General features: G+C 46.0%; 2 protein-coding genes across 4 annotated transcripts in view; both read right to left on the minus strand.

Annotated features, from left to right (window-relative positions):
• On the minus strand, positions 1-13874 carry TAGLN3 (transgelin 3). Its single transcript, XM_004606725.2, has 4 exons — positions 13544-13874; positions 12065-12239; positions 2426-2528; positions 1-471 (listed from the first exon to the last, which is right to left on the minus strand). The coding sequence occupies exons 1-4, from the start codon at positions 13748-13750 to the stop codon at positions 330-332; spliced, it is 627 nt and encodes a 208-aa protein (XP_004606782.2). The 5' UTR covers positions 13751-13874; the 3' UTR covers positions 1-329.
• ABHD10 (abhydrolase domain containing 10, depalmitoylase) overlaps positions 13572-25843 on the minus strand; it is a 22861-nt gene continuing 10589 nt past the window's right edge. The window contains exon 5 of one of the 3 annotated variants that reach the window (XM_055125577.1): positions 13572-13725. In XM_055125577.1, the coding sequence (XP_054981552.1) occupies positions 13693-13725 (33 nt within the window). In that variant the 3' untranslated portion in view covers positions 13572-13692. Of the gene's footprint in view, positions 13726-18741; positions 18999-19043; positions 24300-25843 lie in introns of those variants that run through there. The other 2 variants (XM_055125578.1, XM_055125576.1) reach the window with 2 other exon arrangements.

The following is a 25843-nucleotide window of genomic DNA, read 5'->3' on the forward strand; positions in this document are numbered from 1 at the left end:
GACACAAGACTAATCTGTTTATTTGGAGCTTGTATTCGGTGGAGGAGGGACTTTTTTTTTTTTTTTTTTGGCAAATAAATAAATAAATAACCAGACAGAGGCTTTCAGGACAGAGGAGAAGCTCGGGAGGAGGAAGTGGAGTCTTTGCATAGTTCTAAACGAACAGAAGGTGGCGGCAGTAGGCAACGCGGGTGGTCAGCAGAAATGCGGCACTTGCAAACACCAGGGAGGGAGGCTCGGAGGAAGGTCAAAGGTGACTAACTATTTATCAGAGAGGCTGGCGAGGAGCAGTCATCCTCTCTAACGGGGTGGGGGCAGGAAGCAGTGTCTCACATGATCTGCCTGGGCATCCCGTACCCGGTCATGCCTGCCTGGGAAGCTCCCTTGTTGCTCCCCATCTGCAGGCCTATCACATTCTGTCCCTGGCGAAGCTGCTCTTCTGAGAATCCTCTCCGGTTCTGCTGGGCTTTCCTGCGCAGAGGGATAAGATGGAATAAGGTCACTTTTACAGTTTTTAAACATGGCAAGATGGGGACTGGAGCGATAGCCTAGTGGGTAGGGCATTTGCTTTGCACGCGGCCGACCCAGGTTTGATTCCCAATATCCTATATGGTCCCCTAAGCACCACCAGGAGTAATTCCTGAGTGCATGAGCCAGGAGTGACCCCTGTACATCGCCGGGTGTGACCCAAAAAGGAAAAAAAGAAAACAATACAGCAAGATCTGCAGTTAAACAGGCTCTATGGGGGTCAGCACATAGAAGAACAGCCCTCATCTGCCGCCATGAGCTACCCTGAGCCATAGTCTGACCCTGAGCTTTGGCTACCCTGAGCTCCGGCCCTACTCTCAGTTATGCGCCTTCCTGACTAATGTTCTGACCTTGAACTATTGCCTACTCTGAGCTCTGGCCCTGTCTTGGGCCAAGACCCAAGCACTCCGCCCAAGTTTTCCTCAGAAGTCAAGCTGGTCTTCTAGACCAGCAAAAAATTCATGGCTACTTCTCTGGAGGCTTCACCCTTGAATAATTTCCCTCTTTTTCTCTCAGTCTTTAAGCCTTGGTGAAAATTAAAACCAGTTCCTTTTGTTACAGCCTGTCATAATCCCAGTCCACCTTCTCTGGGGAAGGCTAAGGAGGAACACTCCATTTTAGAGTTGAGGAACTGAGAAGAAGATGAGAAGAAATTTGCTACTCTGGTCCAGAGGTCAGGAACCTTAAGTTAAAAGTCACATAGCAGGGGCTGGAGTGATAGATAGCACAGCAGGTAGGGCGTTTGCCTTACATGCGGCCGACCTGGGTTCGATTCCCAGTATCTCATATGGTCCCCTCAAGTACCGCCAGGAGTAATTCCTGAGTGCATAAGCCAAAAGTGCATAACCCCTGTGCATCACCGGGTGTGATCCAAAAAAGCAAAAAAATAAAAAAGAGTCATATAACATGGCTGGAGCGATAGTACAGCAGGAATGGCATTTTCCTGGCACGTGGCTGACCCAAGTTCGATTCTCGCAATCCCATATGGTTCCCCAAGCACTGCCAGGAGTAATTCCTAAGTGCAGAGCCAGGAATAACCCCTGAGTATCGCCAAGTGTGACCAAAAAAAACAGGACAAAAAAAAAAAAAGAGTCACATAACAAATAATCTCGTTGACTATAGGGTCTATGGTAGGTCACTAAAACAAAGGAACTAAAGTCAGACTTAATTGGCTAATGCCTAGAGAGTTTTCAGACCCAGTTCATTTTAAGGAACACAAGCTGGTGTTCTTTGACGATTGCCAATGAGAACCAGGGATTAGGAAAATAAATACTTATCTACTACAAGATGCTCTTTTCTCTGAGCTGATGATGTGGCTGAGAGACTGGTGCTCAGACACTGCATGTGTGAGGCCCTGAGTTCCATCCCTGAGTGCTCTTTAGCCTGCAACTCCCGTGGAGATATTCAATTGACTTTTAGCTACCTAGCCCCTTCCTCCCCCCAAACAACAGCAAAAAATAAAAATGACTTTAGGAAAAGGCCCAACTGTCTGTTATTATCCCCACCAGGCTTCCTGTAAGAATAAGAGCACTCTTCTTGGGCAAACGAGACATGTTTCCCTGCATTCAATGGAAAGACAGATTCAGGGCTATTTACGGCACAATAAAATCAGAACCAGCCATCAAGTCAGCTCTGAGAAAAGCCATCTAGTCCTACTCAGCCTACGAGAAGCAGAAGCTGGGCAGAGCGGGCCCACGTCCTATAATAGAGGGCCAACTGCTTCTGCCCCTGGTGAAACCATGGGTGACATGAGGCCCTTTCCTAGCTCTAAGAGAGAAACAGTCATGGGGCCTTTGAGACCATGCTACAAGGAGTTTCTATATTTAAAAGCCTCTCTAGAGGTGGAAGGCTTCAGATGTCAAAGCATCCTCTACTGCAGGGGGCCCGAGGCTTTTACCTGTGAAACCAGGATGGCTCTCCTCTGTAGCAGCCATCATCCTTGGTGACTGCCACGCTGCCTAGGGCCATCAGAGTCCTCTGCACAGCTGCCATGTCCTTTCCTAGAAACCAATAAAGTGATTAAAACCATGTATGTATCAGGGACCAGAAATCTGGAAGGATGGCGCTGGAATCTCGGAAGGAAGTTCAACAGGAAGCTGTGGTTTGGCGAAGGAGCATTTCCTCAGGGCTGGAAGAAGGAAAGGAAACTGGAGAGAGAAGTTAGCTGCATGGACCAACTGTGCGAAAGCCCAAGTGGCTTCTCTCTTTTGCTTTATCTAGGTGAAGAGGGTCTAAAATCACTCATGAGCATTTCCTTGGCTGTGGGGTAAACACCTGACAACACAACACAAAACAGAGCAAAAGAACATAGGAAGCACTCGGTGTGACGCAAGTGATCAGGCCCTTTATTTAGTGCTGTTTGAAAGGGGCTAAAGAGACACCATGAAGGGGCTAAGGAGACACCATGAAGACTTGTCTTGTGGGAAAGAGACAGGAGAGAGAATGGAGAGAGAGAATAACAAATCAAGAGCTGCAAGAGCTGTGTGCCCTCCTTATACAATGGAAGTTCGGTGTGCCCTCCTTATACAATGGAAGTTCGGGTCACTATGACTGGAGGCGCCCAGCAACCCTTAGCCCACGGAGAAGGCCAGTACAGCCTACAGGCCAGGCTGTGGCTCAGGTCCTCTCTGCTGTCCCCCTTCCAGGAGAATGAGCTGCTCTGTGGTGTTATCCTGCTGGTGAGAACCAGAACGAAGTATCATGCAAGATGTCAGGTGGAGGAGAAAGGGGAAAAGTCAGAGGTCTGTGAAGGAAGGTAGCGCTCCTTCTGGTGGGGAGCTAGAGCCTAAAAGGGAAACATTAAAAGGCCCACTCCAGCCGGAGTGAAACATCTGTGGTCTTTCCGGCCCGGCTGCAGCAGTTGGGCCACAGGGGAGTACAGAATTACACGGGAAAGGCAGACAGAAAGCGAGAATGGCCTGTGACGCTAATCCAATTAAAAATTCAGGTCCACGGAGGTAGTGCTGGTCAGGATGTCCATTTAGTCGAAGGGAAGACAGACAAATGATCCTTCTTATCCCTTCTCTCTCCTCCCCTCCACCTCCCACATTAGCCACAGGGCCACTTCCTGGATCCTGAATGATGGATAGAGAGGTGAAATGCTCTCACTACAGAGTCCCCTGAACTCAGGCAAGAGCTGGGTTGGTGGAGAATGGAATATCCGGGCTGAGATGGAAGGGGGAGGGCCCAAGGGAGGCTGACTTAAAGAAGAACACAAAGGTAGCTGTGAGGATGGTTTCTCTCCTGCAGATGAAAAGCATTTCTGTATTGTCACTGTATAACAGGACCCCCTCCCTTCTCTTTTTCTGACTAGAACTGAAGCGATGATATTTGGGAAGAGAGAGGGAGAGGGTTTGTTCTTAAATGATGAGTCATGAAAGAGAAGTCAGGGAAATGCACACAGGAAGTCTCGGGAACATCCGAGTTTTTGCTCTATACCAAGAGCATACAGGAAATCTTTTTTTTTTTTCTGGCAGCTCTAAAGGGCAGGTTGGGAAGTTTGGGATCTGGGGACATGTGAAGCCTGATTCCTAACAACTCACCCCAGGAACCGCAAATGCTCAACTTACAGGTTCAGCCACTTCCAAAGCCACTAGTTAGTGAATATGTTCCATAATCCCAGAAAAACTTGCTGCATTTGATGTAGCACCAAGTGATGCTATGTCAAATGCACCAAGTGAGAAGAGTCATCACTATAGAAACAAATTGGAAATGCTTTCCTTATGGAAAGTCCCAAAGTAGCACTGTAGTCCCATTGTTCATCGATTTGCTCGAGCGGGCACCAGTAACATCTCCATCGTAAGACTTGTTGTTACTGTTTTTGGCATATCGAATACGCCCCGGGTAGCTTGCCAGGCTCTGCCATGTGGGCGGGATACTCTCGGTAGCTTGCCAGGCTCTCTGAGAAGGACAGAGGAATCGAACCCAGGTTGGCCACATGCAAGGCAAATGCCCTACCTGCTGTGCTATCACTCCAGTCCATGGGAAGTCCCAAGGTAAGAGAAGTACTATAAACTCCAGCCTAGAGAAGCCACTGTCAACCACTACCTACCTATAAAGCTCCCTTTGGGCCCCCAGGATACTCCAAGGAACTACCAGTAAAGAATCACATCAATGGGGGGGCCACGACATGAGCCTAGGGGACAAACTTGTTGGAGAGAGGGCCAGAGAAAGAAAACAAGGCGGTCAGAGTCACAGATGAGAAAAGGTTGGGTAACCAGGCCTGGACTATTATACAAGACACAGACACTATGGAGTTGGACTGCTCTTCCAAGTCTGTGATGGGAAAAGCTAATCCAGGGAGATAGCTGATGTGCCCAGAGCTACCCAACAACTAAACTACATCGCTTGTACTCAGATGTCTGAACACAAAGTCCGCACTGCCATTCCTCAGACCCCTTCTTCCCCCATGACAGGCTGGCAAAGCACAGATTTGCCAATGATAAGAGACAACCACTAAAGGTTGTTATGGCTTCACCAGTGACTGGACAGAGGGATGCGTTCGCAGGACAAACCTAGGATACAGATCTTGAAGCCCACAAGATTCCAAAAGTCTCCAAACGTCTCCAAACTCCAAACATCTTCAATTCTTTTTCTTCTTTTTTTGCGGGGGAAGGTAAGGGGTTGGTTTGGGGGCTACATTCAGCTGTGCTCAGGGCCTACTCCTAGCTCTCCATTAAGGGATCACTCCTAGGTGGCTTGGGGGAATATAGGGTGCTGGGCATCAACCTGGGCCACTTCATGCAAGGCAGGTGCCCACCCAAGTATTCTATCCCCCCAGGCCCCAAATGGTCCTAACTCTTGTGATTTTTAATTTGAAACAATTATTTACAAATCTCCACTTAAATATGATTCAAGTCAGGAAAAGCAGGTGAGACTAAATCTCTCATTGGTGTATAGATCAAGCTAATTATAGTTTAGAATGCTGGTAACAAGAAGAACAGAAATCTGCCCACTATCCACCAGCTCGATTCTAGCTGGTTGGTTTGTCTGGTCAAGGTTTTTCCCTCTGGTTTGTTTTCTTGTCTGCCATGCCTCACGAGGGATTCCAGTACATACAGAATGAGAAAAAGGGCAAAAGGCCAATGCCTCACCCCCCCCCCCTCAGAAGCCGAGATCAAGTGCAGAGAAAGGGCTTATTCGCAGAGACTAATTCATGTAACTGCGGATCAAAAATAGTTATTAAATACCCAAGGCATCTAGGAGTTCATGGACAACCTTAAGATGTACAATGACAAAAGCCAAACTGCTTGAATCACAACCAAGTGTTCCATCTGCCTAAAACACCAGCCTGCTTCACAGCAGGCTTGCCTTAGCTTCTTGGATCGCAGAATGGAATTGGAGGGAAGCAAAGGTGTAAAGCTCCAACCAGAGTCAACCACACTGAAATTGCGAGACTCAAATGTTAATAACTAAATTTAAAAGGTGCCTGTCAAGATAGTAGGCTGGGGGTAGGAGAGGGAATCTGGGAACACTGGTGGAGGGAAGTTGACACTGGTGTGATGAGGAACTTTGTAGTCAAAAGCCCAACTATGAATAACTTTGTAATTCACAGTGCTTTCTGTCACTGTCACTGTCATCCCATTGCTCATCGATTTGCTTGAGCAGGCACCAGTAACGTCTCCATTGTGAGACTTGTTGTTACTGTGTTTTGGCATATCCAATACGCCACAGGGAGCTTGCCAGGCTCTGCCATGCGGGCGAGATACTCTTGGTAGGGCGAGATACTCTTGGTAGCTTGCTGGGTTCTCCGAGAGGGGCAGAGGAATCAAACCTGGGTCGGCCATGTGCAAGGCGATCGCCCTACCAGCTGCATTATAGCTCCCGCCCATGGTGCTTTAATAAAATAAAATTTGAAAAAGAAAAATAAATGTGTACTTTAATATCCCAGTCATTCTCTTTAAGAGACAAGCTTGGGAGGCAGAGTGGAGCTGGGGAGTTTATATTTTTATATATTTTCAGACCATCAGGCAAATTTGAGAAGCAAAGGTTTTACCTGGTGATACCCAAACTAGAATAACCGGTGACTCTTAAATATCTGTGACAATCCCTAATTTTCATGCAGCCAGGCCAAAAGACAAGCCCTATTCCAACATAATTACATAAATTTTCTAAAAGTCCCACTATATGGCATGCGTTAGGTACTGAGGCAAACTTGCCACTTGCTCCTTGAGAGATCCCCTCCCAGACAAATAGTTAAACAGCTTATTAGAAGGGCCATGATCCAAGCTGGGAGCCAACGGAGAGCCCTATGGAAAGTTCTTCACTCCTAGGGGCTGGAGCAATAGTACAGTGGGTAGGGTGTTTGCCTTGCACGTGGCCAACCCGGGTTTGATTCCCAGCATCCCATATGGTCGTCTGAGCACTGCCAGGGGTGATTCCTGAGTTCAGAGCCAGGAGTAACCCCTGTGCATTGCCAGATGTGACCCAAAAAGAAAAAAAAAGTTCTTCACTCCTAAAAACTCCCCTCTACATGCTTCGGCCAGACTGCCTGAAACCCAGGGCTCAAGGCTGTTCTTCCAAGAGAAAGAAAAATAGTTCTCAGGACAATTACCAAGTAGGTGCTGCGAATTTTCTAGATGTCTCCAAAGAACAGAAATGGGCCTGAGCTCTGGTGTGGCTGTCAGGAAGAGACCATCACATCAGAAGGGATGTGAGTCATGCAGGAGAAGGAGCCTCATTCTCGGTCACAGCTCACCATCTGAACTGTGCCTGGCCTTTTCTTCCCTGCTAATGGCAGGGATGAAGAGTGCTTCCTCTGTGTAGCACTGTCACAAAGCAGTGTCTCTCCAAGTATGAGCCTGCACGGCAAACTACTAAATGACCATGTCCGGGGAGTGAAGCTAGCGGTCTTGCATTGTAAGAAGCCCCAGTCCAATCCAGATATTCTGAGCGACCCTAATTTTGAGTGCTTGTGCTGTAAAGATCCATGAACAAAGGTTTTATTCTATTAAAACCTTATTACTCTCATGATACCTTCTGCAGTCTTTTGGAAGAAAAGATAGACAAGAAAAGTAAAGAAAGGGCTGGGAGGATAGTCGGGTGATAAGTCACTTACTTGCCTTTCATGCAGCCAGGTCAACTGGCCCTGGTTCCATCCCTGCCACTTTGTCTGGTTCCCTGAGAACTGCAAGTGTTACTCCTGGCCATAGGGACGGGAATGACCCCTGAGACACTGCTGGGTGTGGCCATATTCCCACCCCCAAAAAGTAAAGAGAGAGGGGAAAAAATGGTTAGAGAGAAATATCTAGGTGAATAAAGTTATGGTGGATAAATAGTTTAAAATACTAAAAATCAGCCTTACAGACAAAACTCTTAGCTTCAACACTACTTCCTTTTCCTGTCAGGTTTTTTTTTGGGGGGGGAACGGGGTCACACCAGCGATGCACAGGGGTTACTCCTGGCTTTGCATCAGGAATTATTCCTGGGAGTGCTCAGGGGACCATATGAAATGCTGGGAATCGAACCCGGGACAGCTGCGTGCAAGGCAAACTCCCTACCCACATACTATCGCTCCAGCCCATCCTGTCAGGTTTGCCTAGTCATAGAAATACCAACTTTTTTCATCTCTGTGGAACTTAGAGAGTGGTAAATGGGTGAAGGAATCATTTCTTTCGCTGAGTAAGAACTCTGGCAGAACTCCCAATTCTCCACTCAAGGCAGAGCGAAGACTGCCGTGGTCAAAGGAGAGACGTGAGCAGGTCGGTTGGGCCTGCTCTGTGGGGGGTTTGTGCTGCTGGCTCCCCAGATAAACTGCAGCTAGTGATTCTCCAAGTGAGGTTTCCAGACTTGCAGAATCATCATCACCTGCCACTCGGTAAGAAATTTAAATTCCAGAGCCATACCCCAGGCTTAACACCTAACAACCTCTGGGCTGAGGTCCTGCAATTTGTGTTTTAACAAGCCTTCTGGGCAGGTCAGGTGCAAAGACAGTTCATGAGCTACCACAGAATGAAATCACCACTGAATACTACAGTTGGGATAACACAGAGTAAATGTGGAAATTAACTGTTCTGACCAAAAAGCAGGCTTCCAGAAACGGCATTCGTGATTTCTCATGTCACTCCATGTAGCCTCACAATATCTCAAAATAACTCTTAAATGACGTGAAATGTGGGTTCTGCTCTTGCTGTTGAGGAATGACATATATAGTGACACCTTCCCAGAGAATTTATTTGGACCTTCCAGGCATCCCAGGCCAGTGCAAATCACACCTCCCTGTCTCTCAATCCCAAAGGTGGGGACCAGGAAGGCAAGACCAAATTATGTGCTCAATATCCTTCCCAGAAAGCCTACTGACGAGAGTAATCAGATTTAATTAGACCTTTAGCCTTACCCGCTCTGACATTCTACAGCCTACGTGACCAAGGCTGGCCACAGAGTTAGGCAAAAGACCCCCAAAGTTAGGTACTGATGAAGTTAAAGAAACCAACGACTGTGTAGGCTTATTAGACACGGATGGAGCATTTTATACATTTAACCCTGCTGGACCTATGTACACTGAAGGAAACTGGGGCTGAGAAGCTAATTAGCTTCATTGGAGGTCATAAAAGGGAGGATATAGTTAAAAAAAAAAAAGTGTCCAAGCCAGCCACCTGGCTCCAAAACTCACATACTCTCTCCACTGTACCTCGACTGTTTACTGGGGCTCAAAATGTCAAAGTGCTACATTAAGGAAAAAGCGAACAAGAAGGTAATAACCTTAGATGGAAAATGCCAATAATCCAGCCCCTCTCTGTCATCCACTAGGGATGATGATGGATGAGGCAGGCTACCCTACCCACTTCAAATGTTCATCTGTTCCAAGACAGCAAATGCATCTTTCCAGCCTGTTCTGCCTTTTTCCTTTTCCATTAGTCTTCCAATGGACAGGTCACTGACATGTAATTTTAATAGAGGCAGTATTTATTATATACTATATAGCTCGACACCATTCTAAAGACTTCTAATGAATGATCTCATCTGCTCCCAGATCAAACCTTCAAAATACCCACTAGCACCTCCCAGTTTACAAGTGAGAAGATGGAACTTCAGGCAAGTTCACTAATGAGCAATAGAGAACGTTCGCTAGGGGCAGTTTAATTTGTAACTCAGGAGCCTGAACTCCATCACCTTTTAGAACAAGCTTGCTTTACTGAGGAGCAGTGTCCAATCTTGCATGCATTCATTCTCTCACACTATCTCCTTTGAACCCTGTCTTCTAGTAGAGAGCACCCTTTTCCGGGTCAGAGTTGCCATGGCCCAACGCAGTCCTCTCCGGGGCACTCACTGCAAGTCTGAGAGGAACCTACCAGGCATTCACCTTTTTTGGGGGGGGTAGGGGTCACACCTGGCGATGCACAGGGGTTACTCCAGGCTCTGCACTCAGGAATTACCCCTGGCAGTGCTCAGGGGACCATATGGGATGCTGGGAATCGAACCTGGGTCAACCTCGTGCAAGGCAAATGCCCTACCCACTGTGCTATTGCTCCAGTCCTTCATCTTAAGAGTCAGACTTCCCTAGCCCCTGCCCAGGGTCTCAGTCACCTTTCCATCTTCCTAATAAATAGAACGTAACACCACTAGTTTCTCTCCAAGGTGGTTAGAATATTTCTGTGGCTAGATTTCGTGGACCATTTAGTCCTGTGTTCCTTTCTCAAACCGTGGATCTTTTATTCTGGTTGTCCCTGGGTTTATTTCAAACATTGCACCTTGCATCGAAAGAAGTTTGGGGACAGAGAGCTTATCTGAATCCCGAATCCTCAACAGAGAGGCACTGGGCAAGCCTGGGCTCGGCTTTAGGAGTCTAAAGGTGGAGGAGCCCGTCACCAGGCAGCCTTGGCACATCGACTCCTCCAAGGGAAGCTGGCGACTAGGGGAGAAGGGGCTGAAAGCTGTCAGGCATAAAGCTCCTGCAGAGGAGGAACAGACCGATGGGGCAGAGGCAGGCAGGGCTGGCCCAAGGCCATCGCCGCCAACCACAGCGCAGAATCAGGAATGAACAAGAGTACATGGGAAGGGGAGGCCAGCATTAAGGTCACACTCAGGCTATAGAATTGTGGGCAAATGGCCCCCCAGAAACATACCAACCCTGCCCCACCACAGCCCTAAGTTTAGCTGACTCATGGTCCCAGCTGAGTGACACCGGTTCTGGCAGGAAGGTCTCACCCAGGCCTTTCTCTCTCAGTTCAGGGATGCACCTTACACCTTCCCTTCCCCTGTCTTGCCTCAAAGCAACTTATTTCCCCAGCTTATTGCACTCTGTGGTAAGCAGTTTTGGCCCAAGCCTCATTAATTTGGGGGGTTATGGGGTATCCCTGCTAAGGCTGTCTCCCATGTCCCCAGTCTGAGTTGCTCTCTGTGCAATAGGTGACCAGGCCCCATGGTCTCCAGAGTCCACTACGAAACTCCTAAACATGAGTTTCCCTGTTGGCACTATCTCACCAACGGGATACCTGTCTGGTCAGCCATGAAACCCTGGGAGTGGCTCTGTTGCCTCACAGCCTTCAAAGCCCCACCCTCCCTTCTCCTGGCCACGGGATCCCTTGGCTTTTAATCATTCACCTGTGAGGAAATCAAGAAACGTGTCCTGCACGTCAGTGGAAGCACGTGCACTAGGAAGGCAGGGTTAGTTTAAGTAGGAGAAGGGCCTCTCCTTGCCATCAATTCCAAACCCACCATCTGGATCCCCGTGACAATGTCACTGTCTCTTGATGAGAGGAAAGCTGGCCCCTGCTCACTGTGAGCCGAGTCATCTGGGGCACTGCCCTGGGTGCTCTCTTGGCTGGGCCACCCAGGACGGACATGACCCAACAGCAGAGAGCACAGCCCCGCTAGGATTGGTCCCCATCCGCTGCCTCAGGCAGGCCTGAGGTGGGCGGCACCTGAGGATCATAACTCCATACTCTGGGAGTGTCTCCAGCGGCGGGTGGAGGGATCCGGGTGTGCAGAAACATGATTTGATTGCTAGGCTTCCTGAGATTTCTTAAGTCAATTCAAAGGAAGAAGCATTTGTCATACTCGAGAAAAACATGGATCTCGAGTCAACAAGCTCTCGGATGATAGCTTAATAAGAGGTTGAGATGCTATTTATTTCTCATATTGAATGACAAAACTGCACCGGGCGGCTTTGTCTATAAGCCGCGCTGCTGGTGAGTCAGAAGAGCAGGCGCCCACCACTTGCGCGGCTCCCGTTTGTTTGCAGCAAGCATTGTGGGAGGGGGAGCAGGAATGAAAAGCATCTGTGTAACCATTTTAGCTTCCCCTCCACTGAGGCTTCTCTTGGCTCATTAGCTGGCTCTGATCCCGGCTGCGTCTTGGTTGGGGGCAGGGTGGGCTTCCCCTTAGAAAAGGGTGACCCTTTTAACAGCATAACATAGAGGCCAACTAACACCCCTTCCCATGACAGCTGATAACACCCCCTTTTCTCTCCCCCACACACCAGCCCACCCCCACCCCCATCCCGCAGGCGGCAGCAAGAACACTGAGAGCAGGTTTCACAAAGAGGAGGGGGCGGGGAGAACAATCCCACAGGCCTAAAGCACCAAGAGAGATTTACCTTCCCAGAGATCCACCGTCTGAAAAATGTCAGTGGTTCTGACGCCATAAATCTCTGCAGCCTTTAGGAAGTGGGAGATTTGCTCCATCTGCTTAAAAGCCATCTTTGACTCTGAGATCTTGGGAATGGGCTCTTGTCCTGGGGGGTACAGGCTGTTTATCAGCTTGCACAAGACCTGAAGGGAGAAGAGGGGAAACAAATCAACGCTTCAGTGTATCCCCTTTGTATTTACCTCTCAGGCCATCTCAGGCCACATCAGTCCTGCCAGCTACTGAAAGGCCCAGATTTGGCCACAGTCAAGCCACAGTCAAGTGTAGCACCCCAAGATGACAAGGATTCAGGGCTGTGTGGCGGGATTCCCACACCGAACCCCAAAGGCCCAGAGAACTGGGGTGCCAGGGCAGCTCCAGTCTATGTTTCCCACTAGTCTGGGAATTCCTTCCTTGATGGCTCTCTGGTCCTTTCATGGGGGTGGAGTGGGGGGGAGGGGAGCATATTGACATCAGAGCATGATGTGCTGGGATGAGGCCCTGATTTCTGACCTTCAGCGGAGGGACTGAGTTAGAGCAAATAATTAGGCTCTTGTTATTTCTTCTATCAAAAGGGAGCTCAGAATCAAGGTTCAGTGTCATCCCACGGGCGCTGAGTGATGGATGAAAGGACCAATCTGGTTCCTCTCCTCCCAGACTCTCACCCGGTGCTGGGGACCCCCGCGAAAGCCTCCTAAGATAGCAGTTATGTAACAGTAAATCACAGCCCGCGAGGAAAGATGGGCTTGTCTGGCTCAGTCCCACAAACACACACAAGCATCTGTGTTTTCAGGAGCCATCAAGCGAGGATTCCCTGGTTTCCTAAGAGTCGCGCAGCCTACAAACTCTGAGCACCCCAAGGTCCGTGCCTGGTGCCTGGCCCTGGAAATCGGCCGGTAGCCGGACCCTCCACAGCCCCCGACTTCCCTTTGTTGTATGCTAGTACAACCCCTCGTCCCCTGGGATAGGAATGACCCCGGATGAGCTGATGAATCAAACCGATTCAGCTACAAATAAATACTTATTTTTACCCACACTAGGGGAAGGAAAAAGAAAAAGCAAAAGGGCATCGTTCGATTTTGCCAACAACTCCGAGAACAGCTGCAATTTCTCAGAGGAGTTGGGGCGGGGAGGGCGGGGGGGGGGGAGAGAATCCGCTAGTTAAGTACGAATGCGGGGAGCTCGCAACGCAGCAAAATGATGATGATGATGATGATGATGATAATAATAATAATAATAATAATAATAATAATAATAATAAAAATCGGGGCATTCCCTTGGCTCCCCCGGAGGTACGGGGCAGGGGCCGCGGACACTTCTCCTTTCCCCCTCCCCATCCGCCCGCACCCCCAGATCAAAAAAATAAATAAATAAATAAAAGGAAAGGAAAAGCCCTGAAGGGTCTCGCCGCTGGCCAGCCCGGCCCCAGCCCGCTGCCCGCCGGCCTTACCGTCCCGTCCATCAACCATTTCTGAAAATGGGCCTTGCCGGGGGGCGGGTGCTCTATGTCCTCGGCGCACTGCAGGATGATCCAGTCCACCAGCTTGTTCTCCAGGTCGGCGTCGTACTTCTGCTCGATCTTCTCCTGCACCTCGCGGCTTAAGCCGTAGCTCGGGCCCCGGTTCGCCATCTCTGCAACACAAGGGAGGACCCGCATGCACACAATAGCACGCAGCAGCCCGGGCGCCCGGCGAGCGCGGCGGGGATGGGGCCGGCGGCCGGGCCCAGCGGGCAGCCAGCCGGGCGTGGTCTGCACCCGGGAGCCAATGAAGCCTCTGGGTTTCACCTCCACACCCGCGCCCGCCACGCGGAGATGCAGCCCGAACCCTCCCTCCGGGACCCGTCGGTCCTCACGCGCGCAGGAGGGTCAGGGACTCACAGATCGAGTCTGGACACCCCCCGCCCGGCTGCAGAGGGGCAGGCTGACTTGGTCTCTCCGCCTTGGCAGGCGCCCTTGGCCGAGCCAGGAACCCGGAGAGGGGATGGATGAGCAGGTAGTGAACAGGCGCCGGCACGCTCGGCTGCCGCTGCTACATCGCGCCGGGGAGACGCGTACAATGATTTGATTTTCTCCGGGCTGACGAGGGTCACACCGCGGCCGTTGCTAAGAGCCGCCCCCAAAGCCAGCGCTCTCGCCTGTCAGTCAATCCCGCCCCCTCGCGCCCGCCCGCCCGAAGCTGCCTTGGGGGCTGCACGATTCTTCCCCTCCCGGGACCCAGGCGGTGGTCCCCGGGCCCCGAGCTCGGCGGCACGCGGGTGGGGGGAGAATAGGGGCGCGGAGGATGCGTCCGGTCCATCTGTCAGGGGTGGCCAATGCCTTTCTCCACTGCCCGCAGGGGAGGGGCCGAGTGCCGCCTTTCTTCATTTATTCTGTGACCAGACAGATAGATCTCCTCCAGAAACTTCCATTCCGGTGGGAAACTGACGTAACTGACGTATTCAGTTTGACTCAGTCCAAGACAATAGCTTGGCAGCGTATTTTTATTATTTAAAAATCTTTTCTTTTTAATTTTTTTAAAATTATTTTTTTAATTGAAATTCCCGTGAGATACAGTTACAAAGTTGTTCATGACTGGGGTTCAGTCACAGTGTTGCAACACATCTCTCCACCTGTGTGCATTTCCCAAGACCAATGTCCCCCTTCCCTCCTGTCACTCCCCTCCCCAGCCTGCTTCTATGACATACCTCTCTGTCTCTCTCTTTCTTCCTCCCTTCTTGCCTCCCTCTCTCTCTCTTTTTGGTTTGCGAAATAGGTACTGAAAGGTTCTCATGTATGTCCCTTTACCTTACTCAGTTCTTGTCCAGAGTGATCATTTCTAGTTATTATTGTCATTAATCGAAAGAACCCACAGCAAGCTTATAAATTAAAGCTCAGTGTACTCAACTCTTAAGTGTGGGTGGCATGTGACGTTTTCAGCTATTTATGTCAAAGAAACGCCAAGGAAGACACAGCTGGCCCCGAGGTTATTTGATGTAAACCAACAAGACCTTAGGAGAAATCCTTAGACATAAGTGAGTTGGATATTTTTATAACTGCTGAAGGGATTATATCCAGTTTGTCTTCCTGGATATCAAATCACATTGGGGTGTGTGTGTGGGGGGGGGAAGATTGCATTCTCCTGGCCTTATGCAAGCCTTGGGGTACTTGTCTTGAGAAAAACACATCCATCTTTGTTTCCACTCACTCAAAAAAAATAATTTTTTCTTGCAGGAGATCCCCAGACTACAGGAGCTCTGAGAATTGCTTGCCTGGGTGTCTGGCATGGAGCTCACCATCTCCTGTTTGCTTCAGTTAGCGCTTCTCAATCTTTTTTCCAAGTGATGGCCCCTTTGACACTTCCTTCCTGTGGTCCTGTCTTGGCCCCTAGAATTTGACACATTCTTCTCAATTTACACGATTTTTACCTGCAGTCCTTGGAATACCATGCAGGCCCACCGTTGAGAAATGCCACTTTAAGCCACCATGCTGTGCTGGGGATTAAACTCAAGTCCTTGCACATGTGCTCGACCACTTGAGCCGCATCCCTGCCCTCCACAAACATTTTTGAGCGCTGAACTGTGTCCAGTGCTGTGATAGAGAGGAATAAAATAAATTCTTGACTCTAGAACAGGTGAATCAATTGACTCACGCACATGAAATAAAGCAATACAAGTACATGCGTAGGTGATCTCTATCCCTGAGAGTAATCAGAAGTACTGTAGGAAATGAATCCTTAAATAACACGTGTTGAAGGAAATTTCCTGTGAACTGGAGTCTGGACTGTTGAAAGGAAATTACTTAGTAGATGGTTGGGTACTTTGCCTGAGGAAAGGCTGAGGTTGAAGGTCTAGTTGAGAGAACTTAGGAAAAACGAAGAATAGAGGGGAAATAGCACTTTTAGGAGAGCAGTAGATTTAGTATAAGGTGGGGAAAAATGCAGTCTGACTGTTGTATGGAATCTACACTTTAAGAAGCTTGAAGGACAACACAATTATCTTGGGAAACTTGGGACTTAGGAAAGATAGTAGAGCATAAAAACAATTAAAAATATGGACATTGGCCTTTCCCCCCTTATTTTGGCAGATTGTGTTTTGCATTCTTTTGGTAGCCAAAGTTTCATTCCTCCCATTGTAACAAAATATCTGGGCCGCTTTAAATTGCTGATTGAGCTCCCAGTTCTCAAGTGGATACAGTGGCCAAAAAACATGAGGAGACCACAGCAAGTCATAGTTCAGAAGTGTCCCGAAATTCATGGTAAGCACTTAGAAAAGTTGCCTATGCTCTGCAAAAGACAGCGGCAGGGGTGAGGCTGAAAATCGGCTCATTGATTCAAACCTGTGTTTACTGAGTGCTACTAGTATTGTAGCCGGTTTTTCAACATACGTCTGTGACACAACAGCAAAGTTAAACTTGCAAATAACAACACCAAAATGCCAGCAAAGGGATTTGTAAAAAATATGCAGAAGATATTCAGATAGACACCTTGAGGATGGGGATAAGGAGTTAGGGGAAAGGTCTGTAAATACGATGGCTTTTCTCTCAAACACGAACAGAAAATTGCCAGATGAATGGGAAGAGGAGTTTGCCAGGTGGACGGGGTGCGACAGCAGGGGTCAGGAACACTGCTAACAAAGGCAGCATATTTGAGATGAAAAAGGTACCAGGCTCTGAACAGAAAATAAGGCTAGACTGTAGGGCGGGCTCCATACTATAAAGCAGCTCTGCTTTGAAGAGCCCAGGGAGAAATTTTCAGAACTTTCAAGAGCCAGTTGTTAAAATCAGCCATTGAAAGCATTTCAAGTATGAAAACAAACCACTGTGATAAATATATGACAAAGGTCATATTACAAGGGTTACAAAGGTTACTAAAAATGAATCACTTCTCAATTTGTTCTAAGTGTTTCAGGATACTTGTGTTTATTGTCTCTAAATAGTATAAAGAACAAATAGCAGCTTTCTCCTAGACTTTTCTCCCCAGCTTTATCATTCCATCACAGTGGTAGGCTTGAAATCTGCCAGGACAAGGAAATAAATGCCTGAGAAGTTGGCACATGCTACAGATCAAGCCTTTAAATAATAAATATTTTTTATCAATGGTCTGGGGAATTGAACCTAGGAACCCAGGTCTTCATACACGCAAAATAGACATAGCACTGTCACACTGTCGTCCCGTTGTTCATCGATTTGCTTGAGTGGGCACCAGTAACATCTGTATTGTGAGACTTGTTGTTACTGTTTTTGGCATATCGAATACACCACGGGTAGCTAGCCAGGCTCTGCCATTCGGGTGGGATACTCTCAGTAGCTTGTCAGGCTCTCTGAAAGGGACAGAGGAATCAAACCTGGGTCAGATGCATACAAGGCAAACATCCTACCCGCTGTGCTATCACTCCAGTCCGCAAAATAACCATAGCTATTTTTTTTTAATCCTTGAAAGTTGGTTGGTATTAACCAGCCCCTGAACTAACACATTACGCAAATGACTAAGATTTTTCATAGGGATAAAGAACCATCAGACGTGATGTGGTGAAGGTGAAGGAAATGACTTCGTGACTCCCAAGTCTAGCTTGCATAAGAAAGGGAGCAGTGTACCATGCATCGTTTGTGGTAATGGCACAGCCCTAGGAGTGGAAAGATGATGAAGTTTACACTTATTATATTTGGGAAGTCTGAGGTTCAGAAAGCAGTTTATTTCATGGATTTGGAGCACATGTGAACAGTGTGAAATGATAAATGTTATTTGAATCACCTGCATGCGGGTGATGTGTAAAAACCTACAGCATCTAAGTAAAAACAAGAACTTGGGGCTCTTCCTTGTTGCTGCAGAGGTGGGAGCTCTCGTACTAGGCGTCAGGTCCACTCTCAGTGCCCTTGTAATGTCAAAGACCATTAAAGGAGGCCCAAGATCACCGAGCACCAGTCAGATGCATAGGTCAAAAGGGAGTGTAGGGGCTGGAGCCATAGTACAGCAGAGAGGGCATTTGCCTTGCACGAGGCTGATTCCTGTTCGATTCCCAGCATACCTATGGTCCCCCGAGCACCACCAGGAGTAATTCCTGAGTGCAGAGCCAGGAGTAACCCTTGTGCATCTCTGGGTGTGACCCAAACAGAAAAAAAATAAAAAAGGAGTGTAATTGGCAGAATCCCAGACACAAAGGTGTATAGAAAATTCAAGGGCGGGAATTTTCCCTGTACCCTGGTCTTTGTCATTGTCACTGATGTAGCGGTTCTAAGATGGGATTGTACACACACACCTGGATGTGGCACTAAAACTTTTCGCCGTGATGCTTGCTGGGGTTGTGCTTCAGGTTGTGGTGCTCACGCATTTGGACACAGTGCTCAGACACGAGGATGGTTACTCTTGCATGTATGTTCACTCAGATTTACTCGTTTAACTGAGGCACAAACATTTTGGTTATGGCACTCGCCAGGGATCACTCACTGGAGACCACCTGGTGCTCACACATCTTTTTAGTTGTGGTGCTTTCTGGAGGGGGCCTCAGCCCTTTTTGTGGTCCTGGCTGCTGTGCAGGCAGGAATCACTCACCTGGGTGCCCCAGAGCAAGAAATAATTTGTGGTCCCAGGGATCACAGACAACAGAGCTGCCAGGACAGAGCTTGCACCTGTGTTCAGAGGTTTGAACTCTTGGGATCAGGCATCTGCAAAGCAGGAGCCCTCAGGCACCGTGCCTCTCCTCTGGCCCGAGGGCCAGATCTTGATGCTCTGCAGAGGTTGTGGGAGAAACAAGAAACCAAAGCCACATGCTGCCCAGTGAGTGGCTTCTGGAAGTTTCTGATCTACCAAGTAAAGGGAGCCTGAGAGCTGCCAGGCTGGCATGGTTGTCACTGTGTCTTCCAAGAACCACAGAGCCATTGAGGGAAGCCCAGCCCAGCTGACCATCACAGTTTCTCATCCCAAGGTGGGCTGCGCAGGAAAGAAAATTCATAAATTGGGATTCATAAGATAGCCCAAAGGCCTGGTGCTAGATCCCAGATTTGATCCCTGGCCTCACATGGTTGGGTATAGCCCTGTAGCATCAGAGGGCATAGCTGGTGGTGCCAGCACCGCTGGGTTCAAGTAATTCCTCGGAGCAAAATGGGATACTGAACCATCAGGTCTGCATAAGCAGGCCTAGGATCTGAGAGCTCAGAGGCACTTTTTTTTTTAAAGTTTTTTTTTTATTGAATCACTGTTGAGATAGATCCTTACAAAGCTGATCATGACAGGATTTCAGTCATACAGTATTCCAACACCCATCCTTCCCCTCTTCCAGTGTACATTTCCCAGCACCAGTGTCCCCAGGTTCCCTCCCGTCATTCCCACGACTCCCAAACCCTTCCTTCCCTGTCTCCATGGCACGTGGCAGGTGCTTTTCTTCTTTCTCTCTCTTTCTCTCTCTCCCTCCCTCTCTCTTCTTTTGGGCACTGTTTGCAATATTGATAACGGAAGATTATCAAGAATATCCCTTACCTACTTTTAACCCTCAGATATTGTGCAGTGTGATAAATCCCTATTAGTCTCTTCTCGATCTTACCTACCCACCGCCCCCCACACACTTGTGGTTAGTTTCAGAGGCACTTCTGAACACCAAAAAACAGTGTGCCATGCTCTGAGCAGCCAACAGAAAGATCTGTGTGGAATATAGGGGGGAAATATGGGGGACAAGGCTGAGTTCTAAGGAGAAAGCCTGCCACGTGACCATTATGACACTAGACCCCCCAGGCACCGTGTGGGAGTCCCCCCCATAAAAAGGAATGAATGTATACATTTTATTTATAAAACTGTCGAAAAGAACAATAGAGCATGAGCAGAGCACAAAAGCTGAACTCAAGGTAAGATCAGCACTGAGGGTAGGTGAGGGGAGGAAGAAGAAGCAAAGGATGAAGTGTCCAAGCTCCTGATTTCAATGTTCTTTGAGAGAGAGCCTGGATATAAACGGATAATTTCGAAGTATTAAGTTCTGTCAAAACAGGTGGGAGCTTCAGAACAGAGGACCCAGACACATCTATGAAAGAGATGAATATAAATATGAAAAGTGTTCACCAAGAAGCTGACATCTGAGCTTTTTCAGTAGGAGTTTCTCTCTCAGTAAGTCCAATGGGAAAAATTTCCTTAAAAACATACTAGGGCTGGAAAGAATACAGCATGCAGGGCATTTTGCCTGTACACAGCTGACCTGAGTTGGATCCTGACACATCATGCAGTCCCTTAAGCCTGCTAGAAATATTCCTTGATCAGAGAACCACGAGTAAGCCCTAAGCACCATGGGGTGTGGTCCCCAAACAAATAATAACATCGCACTGTAGCATTGTCGTCCCTTTAGTTCATCGATCTGCGCAAGCAGGCACCAGTAATGTCTCCATTGTGAGACTTGTTACTGTTTTTGGCATATCGAATACACCACCAGTAGCTTGCCAGGCTCTGCCGTGCGGATGGGATACTCTTGGTAGCTTATTGGGCTCTCAGAGAGGGACAGAGGAATCGAACCCGGGTCAGCCACATGCAAGGCAAACGCCCTACCTGCTGTGCTATTGCTCCAGTCCAAGAGAATAAAATAAAAATTAAAAACATACTAGAGGTTGCGTTTTTCTAGGTCTATCCTTTAAATGTAACAAAGCATCACATTTTCCATCAAATTACATGTACTTAGTGATTACCACTCTAAACGAAAAGTTGCTCTTCATGTTCACTTAAAGGGGATCTCTAAATGCATGTCTAAATTCTACTCACCTTCCTCTGGAAAATGAGTCTTGTTTTTGTTTAAAGAAGTTCAACATTTTTGATCCTCTGACCTATTTATTCCCTTTGGCCCTGGAAATGGTTATGCTGGGAGTTATTTTCTCCTTCCTCTATCTCTGTGCTTTATAGAATTCAGTCTTGCCCGAAGCGCTTTTCCCCTTCTCCACACAGACCTTTCTCTTGGCTGCTCAGAGAACAGCATCCTGTTTAGATTTGTGTTTGGAAATGCCTCTAAGCTCAACAGATGCAGCAAAAGCAAATTATTATGTGGTCTCACTTAGTTTTCCATTAGCTTTTTGCCTTCTCCTTTCCATTGTACATGCAGGAATTGTTTAGAAGGCTCATGTTGCTTTTAAAATGATGCAGGACTTTCCCAGGCTGAGGCACTCAGCGGCTGCTGGCTGCTCAGTTATTTTCCATGTCACTGAGTACATGGCATGGAGCAGTTTTAGGAAGAAAAATAAAGTTTTTGTGAAAAATAATAATAGGTATAAAGAAATTAGTGATGTACTAGAATAGACTAAATCACACTGGCTCAAGTTTATTTGGGATTTGTGCTGGTTAATCTCTGCAAAGCTAGGTTAAATCTTAAAAGTTTTTCCAACCGTTATGTAGTGCATGATGCTCTATGTCCTCGGCCCTTTTTCTAACTACTTACATTAGAAAGGATACCATAACTAACAATTGGGGATCTTGAAATTAGCAAGATGCAATTTCAGCTTTAGATCTACCCACTGTCTTGCCTCCAGTTTCCTGTCTAAATCCATGATAAATTATGTCTATCATTTTTTTCACATCAGACTTACTGGATGGTGATTCTTCCACCTCACAGCTCTAAGTTTTAAGGTTTATTTAATCCTTATACCTTTCTGGGTTTACAGTGTTACTTTACAGACCAAAAAACCTTGCAGGGACATTAATTGCTTATGATGCTGACAGAACCAAGGGTTCCAAAGATGACCCTGGTTCTCTGATTTGTTCATAATCACGACATAGCTCGGTGGTCCACTATTCAAAGCTATTTATCACAGTATCAGGATGTACTAGATATTCCAGGGGCCCGAGTGACAGTATAGTGGGGAAGGTGCTTGCCTTCCATGTGCTCACCTGGGTCCGATCCCTGTCATCACAGGAGTAAGGAGTATGCCCTGAGCACTGCTGAGTATGGCCCCCAAACAACCCCTATCACCCCCCCAAACAGGGAAAGTTCTACAAAATAAAACAGTAGTTAGGGCTGAAATTATTTAATTTTAGGAAATGAAGTGCAAGATTCAAGTAATTCTCTCCTGGGTAGCAGGATGACACAACGTTGATACAGCACAAGAGAATTGCTGCTTGTTAAAGCTCCTTAGAAACAGATGTAGTCGTGAGTTGTATCTGGGAAATGGTCCTAGTCTCTGCCTGACTCCAACTGACACTTCAGACTCCTAGAAGGAAAGCAAGGAAAGCAGGCTGACTGTAAGTCAGTCTGTTTGTACAGTTTGGGCAGAGGAGACAATTTTTTAAGTTGGAGGACTGGGGGAACCCTAACGTCCAAGTTTCCAAGCACAAGTTAAGGATTAACCTTGTAAGTGGTCAAGCCGGCTATGTTATCTCTTTCAAGGCGAAGGAGTAGCACTGTAACACTGTTGTCCCACTGTTCATCAATTTGCTCCAGCGGGCACCAGTAATGTCTCCATTGAGACTTGTTGTTACTGTTTTTGGCATATCGAATATGCCACGGGTAGCTTGCCAGGCTCTGCCATGCGGGTGGGATACTCTCGGTGGCTTGCCAGGAGTATTCAATATGTCAAAAACAGTAACAAGTCTCACAATGAAGATGTTACTCGTGCCCGCTCAAGCAAATCAGGCAAAGGAATTAAAAACAAAACAAAACAACAGATTAGCCCCTTGGCTGTCTAAAAGGTTTCTTGAATTATCTTGTGAACCAGATTTAATACTTATTGGCTCTCATTAATAATGATTTAGTTAATCTTCGACAGATATTCTTTTTCTACTTATATAGGCTTATATATCTCTATGCCCTTTATAATGATCTAAGTCATCTTTTCAACTTAACTCAGTACTGACACAGACTCATTTTTATTTAACACATTTTTGCATTTTGGGCCAGAACGATAGTACAGTGGGTAGGGTGCTTGCACTTCATGCAGCTGACCAAAGTTTGATGATCCTTGGTCCCTCGAGCATTGCCAGGAGTAACCCCTGAATACTGCCAGGTGTGGCCTCAAATCAAAATATGAAAACAAAACCAAAAACACCCTTCAAAACCTGCATTTCCTATTTTCTTCTCTAATCTACATCAGAAAGTTCTCTGATTTAGCTATCATGTGACTATTGTACTTTATGTTCAGATTAATAAAAAAGGACTATTTGCAGGTAGGCAGTGAAAGAGATTAATCTTTGCTTTAGATTATGAAAATGCTACATTAAATACAGTTCTGCCATTTAAATGACATCAGCCATAATTTAGAAGTGTTATATAAAATATCATATAACTAAATTTTTGAGCCTTTAAAAAAGGATAAATTTAGGGAACAAAACAGATAGCCCGAAAGGTAGAGCCCCAGGTCTGATACCCGAACAAACAAAAAAGGATAAATTTTAAACTTAACGATAGCATGTAATATGTAAAAGTAATAAAATGTAGCTTTGAGCTTTGTTATGCTTTGAAACACCTTGCTAATAATTTCATATTTATTTCATAAATATTTTCCTGTATTTTGTAAACTTCATTTTAAGATCAGAATTGCAAGTATCTCCATATCTACTTATAATAAAAAATGAAAAGAAACTTTATTAACAATTTAAAATATAACACTTCAGCTGACACAGTTAACATAAGCATTAAAACATAAATATCTGTTATTTAATTAAAAGTAGAAAATGTTTAGCTATCTGGGGCTGGGGAGGGAAAAATAAAGGAAATGCTCAAATTAAAAAAATTAATCAAGCTTTGAAAGAGAAAGGTTTTCTAACAGCATCAGGTACTTTCTTTACTACTTGTGCAAATACATCAATAAATAAACAGCCATATGATATTCTCAAAGTAGAATAAAAGGAAGAAAAACCTAAGTATTACTTTTTTCATTTGATATTCATTTTATCTTCTGCTCATTAGTTTATATCCCAATTGTGATTCTACGTAACTACTGTTGACAGCTTATGAATTAAGTCCTCAATGGTATAAACAATAAGTTGAATGTCTGCTTTTTCCTTCATTCGGTGATCACTGTATTTTCTGAGGATGACATCTACATCCGTGCTGATTATCTGGTCAGCAACCTGGATGGATGTATGCCATGGGATGACGTCATCCTTCATGCCATGCAGCAATCTGACGGGGCACTTCACAGGAATGGGGCTATGGAGTAAGCAGTGGTATTCAGCTTCTTTGATGAGACTGTATTGAATATTATAGACTCCTTCATCACTGTATTTTGATGAAAGAGTCCACATGCCTTTCTCCTCTATTTCCTTTTTAGTCTATTGACAAAAACAGAAAACAAAAGTATTTATGCAATATTAAACTCCAACAGAAATCGTCTTAAGACAATAGAAAAGCAGTCTGTGACAATGAGGAAAAGTAACAAAAATGTAATAACAATCATCAAGATTTAAGTACAAGGTAATGAGAGAGGTATTCTACACACTGTCTTATAATATCTTGATATTAACTATTATTTTTTTATAGAAAAGGGAAATTAATGCTTAGAGAAGCTAAATATGTATTTATAGCTGAAAGGCAGTTAAGTGGTGTGACTAAGACTCAAATATACTAGATTTATCAAACTATTATTTAACATCTTAAATCAAATATTATTTCACAACTGGAAGGGTAAAATGAGGGAGGAAAATAGAATTTCTTCAAAACATTTAGGCATCAGTCATATATAAAAATTAAATTTTAGGAATACAAGTTGTTTAGATTTTAGTTTTAAAAACTATCATACTTATACAGTAGCACTGTAGTCATGTTGCTCATGGATTTGCTCGAGCAGGCACCAGTAACATCTCCATTGTGAGTCTTGTTGTTACTGTTTTTGGCATATCGAATATGCCACAGGTAGCTTGCCAGGCTCTGCTCTGCGGGACTTATACAGTACATAAAAGAAATACAAGGAATATGAAGAATGCAAGGGTAGAGAGAAAAAGAATCAAAGATCTGAAAATAAAAATAATAGTGTTTACTCTATGACAGTAATGTGGAATTTTAGGTAGAATTTAAACAAAAATTAAATCTTCTGATATACAGAGTCCTATGGAATGGAGGAAAATAATAAATATTTGGGTTGGCAAAGTCTTTCAAATATTTCCTTGAAAACCGAGCCATGATATATTTTACTGATTCCCTGAAAAGTAAACTTCAAATTCCTTGGTATTTATGGACACTATTTTTTGTTTTTCGGTGGAGGGGAGAGAAGGAAAATTAGCAAGGAGAGCAAAGAGACTCCCATATAGTGCTCAGGATGTCTGGGGACCCAAACGTAATTCTTGGACAACCAGGTCAGGGATTCAGTGCAGGAATGTGATGCTTCTTGGGCCCGATGGTGCCTGCAATTATCCTAGAGACTCTGAGGGGCTCCAGGGCCACATAACAATCCTCAGGGGAGCAAGTGATGCTGGGAATCAAACCAGGTAGGATACATGCCAGGAATATATGTCTTAAATTTTCTAGCCTCATTTTTTATTTTTAGATTGCAATTTATATTAAACAATGTTTTTTAATAGTCATTTAGAAGCCTGGTTTCTTTCCTTCAAGTGTTTTTAATAATTTTGATTTTATATATGTATATACTACGTAAAATACTTATCTAGTGCACATTCATTATTTCTAATGCCATGTGATTTATTTAATACAGATATTTCTGGGTTTAAAAACATCCTATAAATGTTTTAGAGGCTTCAGAATTTAAAGATTTTAATCAGGGGCTGGAGCAATAGCACAGAGGGTAGGGTGTTTACCTTATATTCGGCCAACCTGGGTTCAATTCCCAGCATCGCATATGCTCCCCCGAGCACTGCCAGGA

The sequence above is a fragment of the Sorex araneus genome, chromosome 2 (genome assembly GCF_027595985.1).
Source record: "Sorex araneus isolate mSorAra2 chromosome 2, mSorAra2.pri, whole genome shotgun sequence".
Lineage (NCBI taxonomy): Eukaryota > Metazoa > Chordata > Mammalia > Eulipotyphla > Soricidae > Sorex > Sorex araneus.

Excerpts from the sequence above, each read along its gene's own strand:
- TAGLN3 (XM_004606725.2), bottom strand. The coding sequence starts at position 13,750 with ATGCGGGTCCTCCCTTGTGTTGCAGAGATGGCGAACCGGGGCCCGAGC. Across the intron at positions 2,529-12,064 it reads GACGGTGGATCTCTGGGAAG|GAAAGGACATGGCAGCTGTG; the intron begins GTAAATCTCTCT and ends ATTGGTTTCTAG. Across the intron at positions 472-2,425 it reads GAGCCATCCTGGTTTCACAG|GAAAGCCCAGCAGAACCGGA; the intron begins GTAAAAGCCTCG and ends CCCTCTGCGCAG.